This window comes from Polyodon spathula, unplaced genomic scaffold, assembly GCF_017654505.1.
Source record: "Polyodon spathula isolate WHYD16114869_AA unplaced genomic scaffold, ASM1765450v1 scaffolds_1083, whole genome shotgun sequence".
Classification (NCBI taxonomy): Eukaryota; Metazoa; Chordata; class Actinopteri; order Acipenseriformes; family Polyodontidae; genus Polyodon; species Polyodon spathula.
Window position 1 is genome coordinate 3,032 of NW_024472569.1, and position 10,615 is coordinate 13,646.

Consider the following 10,615-nt stretch of genomic DNA (forward strand, 5'->3'; position numbering starts at 1 on the left):
CCTGTCTGGTTTAAGGCATCTACATTACTAAGCTTTCTCTGACTAAACCTGAAACTTGTGAAACTCCTGTTAAAACAACATTTAAAAAACACAATTTATACAAGCTGGAGCCCCCGTCATCAGCTGGAATCTGTTGTAACGATATTCTGAAATAATAATGATAATACTAATAGTAATAATGTTTGTCCTTAATGTCAGACAGGCCCCCCCCCCGTGTGTTTGTTTATGCAGCTGCTTGGTTGGGGAGAGTTTGGCTGCTAACTGGGCTACAGTGAGGGTGTGAGAGAGAGATAGAGAAAGGGAGAGAGAGAGAGTTTTCCCAGCATGGGGCCTACAGATCCTGGGCCTAGAGTATTTCCCACAGCCCAGTCCCAGGCACAGACAGGCTGTGGGAAACAGGGAGGACTGGGGTCTACAGAGTTCTGGCCCGGGGTTAAGAGGTTTGAAAGGGGTGTGGCTCTGTGTGGGAAACACGTCGACGAGTGTGGGTCGAGATCGAGGGGAGGGCTTGAGGAACAGAGGGGGCTTGAGCAGGGTTGGATCCCCCCTGGTTTGAGAGGGATTGTCCATCTCATGGTAACCAAAAACGAGTATTGTGTTTGAGGAAACTCTTGAAGAAGTTGGCTTACTGTTCAGTAAATGTACACTTCATGTAATTGAGTGTTTTTGCGACGTTCACTCTTTTTTGTTTATATATTCTATATAAGGTGACCATATGGCTCTGTGTTCAGCAGGACAGTTTTCAACTCACAACCTAAAGCATTCTGGTAAGCGTAGTCCTGCTTCTCTTAAAGGAATGGTGCCTGAGACAGGTAAAGCGTTCCAGAATGCATAGGGTTGAAAAGCTTGAACTATCCCAAACTGTCCCACTGAACACAAAGCCATATGCTTGAAGTAAAGGCAGTAAAACACTGTATAAACAATGAATCTCTTAGATGATAATGCATCTGGTGTCTGTGTCCAGGGTTCTTAGCAAAAATCCTCTAGATGGCCCTTCTTTACAGTTTTAAACTGTCAGACACTTCTTGGGCAGACCGACAGAGACAGCGACAGGCTTGAATTTACAAGGTGTCCAGTAAATCATTAAGTGTGAAGGAATCCCACAGTTGTTTAGCTTGCTGTGTTCCTCTGGGTGTGATCCGCAAGGACGGCAGAACACAGCGGCACACGAGCCAGTCCAGTAAGAGACAGCATCGGAAGGCTTTGGTGACGACACAGGGGAAGGTGAGGGGAGACTGGTCCTGGAGATGAGAACCACGCGGCGTGACTCTGCGTGGAGAGTGTGCAGGCAGCCTGGAGCAGTGAGATTGTTCCTCCAGAACCCCAGCCCTAGTCAGGGAATGCAGGGGCCGGTGCAGAGAGCAGAGGCCCGGCTCCCCAGGGAGGAATAAAGCCTGGAGCTCTCCCTCATCTTCCAGAACCCAGCCTGAGTGAAGACTGGAGGGGAGCACCTTCTGTCTGTCTAAATTAATTGCTTTGTCTGTCTTTCGGTCTCATTTTTCTTTCTCTTTCTTCCTCTGTTTCTTGCTCTGTTTCTTTCTGCCGTCTACCATGGTAAAAAGCATAATAGGTTATTGTCACGCATAGTGAAAGCATTGTAATACTTAGATTAGCAAGTCTACTTAATCACAGATGGCAAATTATAGGAAAAATATGAGAAACTTTGCATGAATGAATTTAAAAAAAAAAAAAAAACAGCAAACAAAATCTGAACCGAAGCGTTTTGTTACAAGCCATACATGGGTAAAATCCCCAATCTGAGTTCAGCATGAGCATGATGAATCACTCTTGTGTAACACCAAACACCATTGAACTTAACCCACGACTGCTCTCTTTATGGGAGAGTTGCTGCATGGCTCCCTTCATTACTGTTAGGAAGCGTTGATGTTATTCTAAACTGCTTACCCAGGGTGTAACACCTAGTAGACTGCATCGTCTTGGCCTGGGTCACAAACACAGGGATCAGCTGTTGCCTCTCAGCCCTCCCTTCAAACCACGGAACAAGGCCACCCTGGGCAGCACCCTGTATTGCTAAAAATGAAATGCAATTTGTTTTTGTTTGAATTTTGGGCGTGCTTATTCTTCTGCATTTCAGCAGGTCGTGTTAGCATCAGCATGCCTTGTATGTTTTCAGAACCTCATGGGTACTGTTTAGTACAGAACCAGTTACTGGACTGGTTTAATTCCAGGAAGCAGCAGAAATCAATTCCAAGCAGTCCAGCTCAGTTTCAGTGGGCTCGCCAGAGTCTGTGTAACGTTAATGTGTGTTTTTATCAGCCTATCTGGAGCAAAGGGATCCTGTCGTCCTTCAGTTAATCTCAGACAGGCTGCCTTCCACCCACCCTCGTTTACATCAGAGAAGAATCTGCCTGGTATTTATTAGAGCTTAATGCAAAGCTCTCGTATCTGTGGGAGTGATTTATAAGCACAGAATACAAGCATTCAGAGGACTGAGTGCTCTAGCCCTCCCTCCCTCTGCCTTATCAGTCATCAATCTTGCCCCCTGTGTCAGTGCCGTGTAGGGGGTAGAGATAAGAGAGGAATGCAGGGAGGGGGGCTCCGCGGGGCTGAGGATCACGCAAGGTGGGCAGCTCTGTGGTGTAGAAGCTGGTGGAGCCAGCAGAGTTGAAAGGTCACAAGATCACGTGATTTCTCTGGAACCAGGGACCAGGACACATGGCAAAAGCACAGTCAGGCTGCAAGCGAGACAGCAGGCACTGTCGGTGCATGTGGACTGTATGACAGGACCTCTGTCTAACACGTCCTTTAAACTGTGACGGATCAAAGAGACAGAGAGGCTACCCTGCTGGTGAAGGAGAAAGCTGTTTGACAGCTGGATTGGGTATCAGTCAGAGTGAACAGGTGTGGCTGTCGTAACCCTGTCCTGTAATCTCCATCACTGCAGCGCCGGACACAGACACCCCCCTCTCCCCAGGAAATTAGTCAGTCCGCTTAATCTATGGGATCAGGTTCACTTTGAAGTGGATAAAAGGGGGTCGTCCTGTCCTGTCCTGTCCTGTCCTGTCCTGTCCTGTCCTGTCCTGTCCAGCCCCTTAGAGGAGCACAAACCAAATGCAATGGCATCTCTGGTCCACCTCTTCTTCAGATCTTAAGTTATTTAATATGGAATATGCAGATGTTTCCAAGCCCACGCTGCAGATGACAAGTTGCTGCTTCTACCTGGTAACGCATCACCACATGCATTTGTCATTCAGTCTCCCTCCAAACAGGAGACAGCAGTGTATCCACAGTCTAGTCCTTCTGCAGCTCGCTATTGAAACATCTGCATATCCTGAATTAACAGAAATTCAAACGAAGAACCAAAATGATTCTCAGCACAATGAAACGGGGGGCCATGAAGAGATGATAAAATGGGAGGGGGGGGGCAGGTATTTCAAAGGCTCCCCCTCTCTCTGATCACCTCCAGCACAGGACAGCGAACTGCTTATCTCAGATCTCGTTTTCCAGGCTCAGCACTAAACACACTGTGAAACGATAGCACTTGTTTACGAGCACTCCTAGTTCTTTACGAGGAGACAGGGCAGCAGGGATTTCCGATCCCCTGAACACCGTCTGCTTTCTGGGTGGCTTTCCTCATGGGGGGGCTCATTCCCTGCTAATCCCTCCATTTCTGGGGTGCAGATCTGTAACACCCTAATACATCTTTACCAGTCTTTACAGCATTTTGTTTTCGTCTTGCGCTGCTGCAGTCCAGTACTCTAACCACTGAGCTGCTAGTCACCAGGCCCTCACTATTTAATACTTGTGATTCTAGAATATCCCTGCCTGACCTTTCTGTTTCAAAAAGAGCGCGTTTCTCAAGTGTGGAAAAAACTAATAAATCCAATAACTCTTCCTGATAGTAAAGAGAGGGCTGTGTTTTAATGAAGCCTGCACTCTGCTGTGCCTGCCTGTGAATACGCGGTGTGCCCTACACACAACCTTGCGGAATTGCACAGCCTGCTGTGATGAGGGCTCTCAGTATTGATTTCGCAGATATACAATTAAGATACACCTCAGACAAGATAACAGAAATTCATGGCACTGTAACCTGCGTGCAAATATTCCAAACGGGGGAGTCAGTAATATTGTAGCCGGTATAGGTACCTCAGACAGGCCCCAGAGCTGTATATTACAGGGCTGTGACAGGGAGAAGTGGTTTATTAGAGGGCTGGGCAGGGCTGGAGCTGGTTCTCACACTCTCTGCTCTACAACTTCCTCAAACGCAATCACTGTTGAGAACAGGGGCAGAGCGGGAGCCTTATCTTCACTTCTTACTTTAAAAAGCAGACCCTTTACTGCCCCTGTGCCGCTCCATTCCCACAGTAGAGCTGGCCCTGTGAGTTCACACTGTAATGAGATTCTGAGCGTACTGGACAAAGTGATGGTGTACAGCATGCCTTACATTACTGTCCTACAGGGACTCCAGACATGTGTTTTTAATATGCTTTACAATAGCTCTCTGGGCTTTACCATGCTTCCACTATACTTAATTACACATTGCTATGCTGTTACTGTGGGAAGCCTTTTTAAGAGTGGGATTGCCGGGCTCAACGGGATTCGAACCCGGGGCTCCACCTGGCCCCTTCGCTCGCATGCTGTGTGCTTTGTTTTCTAACCCAGTTTTCATCACTCTCTGTGTTCCTGTGTCTCTCTTACATCAGCCCTCCTTTAATCTCCTTTGACATTCTCCCGGCTTCATTTAGCTGTCAGTGTGTCTGCTCTCCACCTCATTACCAGGGATTATTACCTGCTTATTAAAGAGGGTTTGTGCAGGTGTGCAAATCACTGAAAGCGATCACTGGGTCTAGGTGGCACAGTGGGCAAAAGCACTAGCCTTTCTCCCATATATATATAAATATAACTTTTAAACACGTGTATTTCAGCACCATATCTTTGCTCCATATCAATGCACTTGAAAAAGGGAGCTTTTCTCTTATTGGCAATATATAATGGTATATTTCTATATATATATATATGGTATATTTCTATGTATATATGGCATATTTCTTTATATATAGCGAATGCATTTGTTGTGTTTATTACAGTCTGTCTGCATCACGTATGCCTTTGTGTTGCTCAGTGCAGTTTCACATGTTGTGAAGTTGTATCAGATGGCTTCCATCTGTTTGATTTTTAACGCTGGATTTTCTTCTGCTTGAGAGAGCTTACAGAGCTTAAGGACAAGTTGTGTGCATACCTCAGCACGAAAAAGGATCTGAATAAACCCCAGCTAATAATGACAGTAATAACAATAATAATAATAATAATAATAATAATACAGGATCCGTTTTGCTCTTTGGAAACAGCTGCCACAGGAAAGCTCCCTCCACTCCAGTGCTCCAGCCTTGCACACAGCTGTGGGGGGCCAGCAAACTGCTGGGAGCGCTGGGGAAGACATCTGTGGGGGTCTAAAACCGTGACGAGGTGGCGCTGCAGTCTTATTCTACAGCCTCTTATGGCCTGGGTTTGAGTGCAGCTCAGGGTCACAAGTGAAATTAGTTTGCAGTCTCCCCTAATTGAGATTGCTTTTGCTCTTGCTTCAGAACAGGGCCTTCCTGTATTTACTGAAACTGTTTGTAGACATTTTAAAAGGTCTAGGTAGCTGGCTATGTTGTGAGAGAGATATATACAGCCCTAGAGACTAGGTCCAGTCACAGCCACTCAGCTGGGTGAAGGGGAGAGAGTGTGGGAACAGGCTGGCAGAGAGGGGGTGTGCAGTGGATTCGCTGTGGGATCCCCATGGAAATCTGTTACATGGGAACACGGCGCACTAACAAAGCGTGGTTTCCCAGCGTTGAAGAGAGAGGGGGTCTGAGATGGAGACAATAAAGGATTTCAGGGGGCTCGGCGGCTCAGCTAATCAGGGAATAGATCTGGACAGCTGTGGGTACCCTCACAGGTTCCACTGATCTCTCTGAACTTGCTGTTTTTAGCAATGAGTTTATGCTGAACTTCTGATAAGAATTACAAAGGTGACCCAGAAACCTTTCTAATGAGTCGGGATGTGCAGAGGGTATTGGAGGGCATTTGTCTTGCTGCATGCATGTACTTCTTATTGAACTTGCAGAAGTAAAAGATCTGTGTTAAAAAAGAATGACTTTTTGCAGGTTAGAAATAACGTCCCAGTCCCGTTGCACATGCAGCCAGCAGCCTGTCTCTCCGCTGCCTCGACGTGGAGCTTGGCAGCGGGACAATGTTAGTTCCCAGTTAGTTGTCAGCTGGTAAAATGCCAAGACAAACCCGGCCGCAGGTGGAACACGTTACCGTTCCATTAGCACTCGCTTGTCATTTCGCTCAGCTGAACTTCCGCGCTCCTACTCTGCACTCTAGTGTTGGCCCCAAGGAATTACACTGCAGTGTGAAGCTGACAAAGGCTCAGTGGTCCATTGGTGCCTAGTGCTTAGTTGAGTGCTTCTTATTCCACCTCGGTTCTTATCCAGGTCTTCTTTTTTTTTTTTTTTTTTTTAACCAGTGAGATTGTGGTGCAGGTTTTCTCTCTCATCACTCCTTCTCTCTCTCCCTCTCGCTTCATCACTCCTTCTCTCTCGCCCTCTCTCCCAGGACTCTGATTCCTCTCTTTGACCCGGACACAGGCTTGCTGGTTTTGGCTGGAATGGTGAGTGCACAGTGCAAGAAGGGTCTTCACTAGACAGTGAGAGTGATCTATGATGAACCTGCCCAGCGTCTCCCTGCTCTCACACTGTGCTGGGTTTGTTTCCCCAGGGTGACTGCGTCATGCACTGCTTTGAGGTGACTGCCTCCCAGCCTGTCCTCTCACAAGGTAGGGTTGTTTTTATATACAGTGTGGTGTGCAAGCACACAGGTGACCACAATGTGGACACGATGCGAACACTTGTTTCAGACAGTATCAGTTGAGGCGGGTGTCCCAGTGTTCCAAAACTCAGAAGCGCGCCGGCGTAAAGATTGTACAGGCAACATATTATAACTAGGCGTTATTATTATTATTATTATTATTATTATTATTATTATTATTATTATTATTATTATTATTAACTTAAGCAATAATTTAATCGTCGTGTCAACAATATTAACGTGTTATAAGAACATGTTACTAAGGCATTTATAAGAATAAGTATAATTACTTTATTGTAAACTTAGTCAAGCCTTTTAATAACACATGTGCAGATTTCTTTTAGTTGTGTAAGTGCACCCCTAATACCCTCTGCTGTGTCTCCTGGAATGATTCCCAATGCCCCCCCTTGCTGTACAGTGAACCAGTGCCTGACAGAGGCAGCGACCCGGGGCATCGCCATGGTACCCAAGCTGGCTGTTGATGTCACTTCCTGTGAGGTGATGCGAGTCCTGCAGCTGACTGACAGCTTCATCGTGCCTGTCAGCTACAGTGTGCCGCGCAAGGTGAGCCGGGCACCGTCACTGCCCCGTTGATGTGAGAGCTGGCTTGTTACCGAGTCTTTGTGAACGCTAATGAATCTAACAGACGCTTGGAAGTAATTGAGTGCTGCATGCCGGAATATTCAGTGTTCTGTATTTAACCAAGGTACAGCAGCTTAACATGGAAAAATAGAAGCCTGGTCATACACGACACCCATGTGTTTTTAGGTAGTTTTATGCTTTCATAATTAGAATTACTGTTTTACTGAAAAGTACTGGAGCCTGGGAGCTGTCTTGTTGGATTGAAACCCTCTCGTCTGTGTTTCAGTCAGGGCAGGATTTCCATGGAGACCTCTATCCAGACACCCCCGGAGACAGCCCTGCCCTGCCCGCAGAGGAGTGGTGGAGCGGGGGGAACAAACAGGTACAGGGGGGTCGTGGGGAAGCCTTTGAAATACACCAGCGCTCGTGGCTGTTGAATACATAACTTCAAAGCGATCAGTCAGAATAGAAGGTAAAACTATAAGTAGACAAACGTTCAGTTTTGTGCCAGCGGCAAGAGCAGGTGCTGATTTGCTTCGGTTGCTTTCCGGAATCCTTCGAGGTAAAGAGCAGAAAGCTGCTGATCCAGGGTAGAGAACATGTTGACTTCATGCAGTACTGATTGCTGCAGCACCAAAGATCAGACATCCACCCCAGGAGGAGACAAGGAGCAGGTCGTGTTAAAGGAAGTCCTCTGAATGGGTACTAGGTCAGCTCCGAGATTTTCAGCACAGGGACTCCCCATCCCCATGGTGTCTGTGCTGTGCCCCTGGACCAACCCCCTCTGGCCTCATGCTTCTGGTCTTTCTCTGCAGGTTCAGAAGGTGAGCCTCGACCCAGCCAAGCGACCAATCAGGAGCTTCTCCTCCGCTGTCATCCCCTGCTCCGTGGGAGGAGTCAAGCTGGAGCCAACCAATCAGCCGACAAAGAAAGAACTGCCAATAGAAAAGAATAGGAAAGAGGTGAGGAGGGCGGGGTGTGCTGTTGGATTTTAAGAACGCAACACCCCTCGTGCCGTCTTGTTCGTGATTTGTTGGTTTCCACGCTCCCCTCTCGTACAGGAGGATGCCAGTGGCCAGTCCTCGTCCAGCAGCCTGCTTACCAGTCCCACCACTCCCTCCAGTCTGGTCCAGTCTCCCTCCACCCCCAGCGAGCCGTCCAGCAGCCTCGGCACCAGCTGCAGCCAGCGCTCCCTGCAGAGCATCCTGGGTAAGCCTTGTTTCCTGAGCCTTGAGCCTGTCCACTCACAGGGTAGTCCAGCTCCGTAGAATATTCATTCAAATAATTCATTTTTGAAATAAATAAATCTAAGTAACCCTGTTCTTACTCACCTCTTTCTGTCCCTGTCTTCTCTTTCTCGCTCCACTGTTCCCCTCTTTTTCCAACTCTCTCCCCTCACTCTACCTCTTTTTCCCCTCTCTTGACATCCCTCCTCTTTCCCCCTCCTTTCTATACCTCTTCCCTCCTCTCTCACTCCCTCTCTTCCCCCTCTCTCTCCCCTCTCCCAGGCCCTAGCTCGAAGCTCCGTCACACTCAAAGCCTGGTCCTGCACAGAGACACTCACATCACCAACCTGAAGGGGCTGAACCTGACCACGCCTGGGGAGTGCGATGGCTTCTGTGTGAACAGCAAGCGCGTGGCCGTGCCGCTGGCCAGCGCAGGGGGGCAGATCGCTGTGCTCGAGGTATGGGAATAAGACTCTCATTGCAAAGCGGTTTGAGCCATTCCAGGTTTCACTACAAGTTTAATCAGACACACCTGAGCTTGTTACCTGGACACACTGTGGCTGATTAAAGCTGTATTGTATCCCTGGTCTGTGTAAATATCCAATTATTACCACCAATATACTGTAGCTCTCTTCACTATAAAATCAACTAAAAACCTCCTTCAACCAAAGTCCATCTACAGGGATGGACATAAGAGTCTTATTGCATAGCAGTTTGATCCGTTCCTGGTTTTACTAAGAGTTTAATCACATCTGAGCTTGTTACTTTTACACACTGGGGCTGATCAAGTTTGTATTAAAATCTGGAATGGATGAAACTGCTGTGCAATAGGAGTCTTGTTTCCTGTCCTTTGGGTCCGTGGAGAGCAGTTGAGCAGGGAGGTCTCACCAGTCTGGTCTCTCCGCAGCTCTCCCAGCCCGGCCGCCTTCCCGACTCTGCCATCCCCACCATTCAGAACGGAGTGGCTGTGGCAGACTTCTCCTGGGACCCCTTCGAGCCCCGGCGCCTGGCAGTCGGTAAGTCCCCGGCAGCCTGCGGGACTCCGCTTTCAATAGTGCTGCTCCAGATCAACCGAGAGGCAGTTAGAGTCAAAGTGAAAACAGCTGGTTATTACCTTCAAAAGCAGGAGTTGTATTTCCTCAAACCACTCTGGACTCTGGACATTTCAAACTGTTTCTCTCTCCTTCCTCTCTCTCCCTCTTTTCTCTCTTTCACATTCCTCTCCCTCTCTTCTTTCCCTCCTCTCTGTTTCTTCCAGCCGGGGAGGACGCTAAGATCCGAGTGTGGCTCGTTCCCGAAGGAGGTCTGAAAGAGACCGTCTCTGAGCCACAGTGCATCCTGCAGGGTATGGCCTAGACTGTGTACACAGTGTTTACTGCAATGTGATTGTGTATGAGCGCTTGAGAGCTGAGAGCCGAGAGCTGAGAGCAAAGAGTCTGAGAGGTGAGAGCTGAGAGCCTGAGAGCTGAGAGCCTGAGAGGTGAGAGCCTGAGAGTCTGAGAGCTGAGAGCCTGAGAGGTGAGATCTGAGAGTCTGAGAGCTGAAAGCTGAAAGCTGAGAGCCTGAGAGGTGAGAGCCTGAGAGCTGAGAGCCTGAGAGCTGAGAGCTGAAAGCTGAGAGCCGAGAGCCTGAGAGGTGAGAGCTGAGAGCCTGAGAGCTCACTGCTTTGTGTTCCAGGGCACACAGAGAAGATTTACTCACTGAAGTTCCACCCTCTGGCCTCTGGGATCATCGCTTCCTCCTCGTATGACCTAACCGTGCGGCTCTGGGACCTGGGGTCTGGCCGGGAGGTCAGGGTGCTGCAGGGTCACCAGGACCAGGTACCGAACGTGTCTGTATAGCAGGTGTCTCATCAGAAATTAATTGCCTTCAAACATAACAATGGCCTCTCTCTCTCTCTCTCCCTCTCTCTCTCTCTCTCTTTCTTTTTCTGCAGATCTTCAGTCTAGCCTGGAGCCCGGACGGTCAGTTCCTGGCGACAGTCAGCAAAG

General features: G+C 48.3%; 1 protein-coding gene across 1 annotated transcript; it reads left to right on the plus strand.

Annotated features, from left to right (window-relative positions):
* Positions 1 to 324: 324 nt before the first annotated feature.
* Positions 325 to 10,609, plus strand: LOC121309270 (coronin-7-like; the record flags this gene model as incomplete). Its single annotated transcript, XM_041242148.1, has 14 exons — positions 325 to 576; positions 1,147 to 1,224; positions 2,523 to 2,583; positions 6,492 to 6,619; positions 6,727 to 6,784; positions 7,235 to 7,380; positions 7,685 to 7,780; positions 8,214 to 8,360; positions 8,460 to 8,607; positions 8,907 to 9,082; positions 9,532 to 9,640; positions 9,883 to 9,969; positions 10,302 to 10,444; positions 10,561 to 10,609. Coding segments are annotated over exons 1-14 (1,678 nt in total), but the record flags the coding sequence as incomplete, so codon positions are not given.
* Between the last annotated feature and the right edge of the window lie 6 nt (positions 10,610 to 10,615).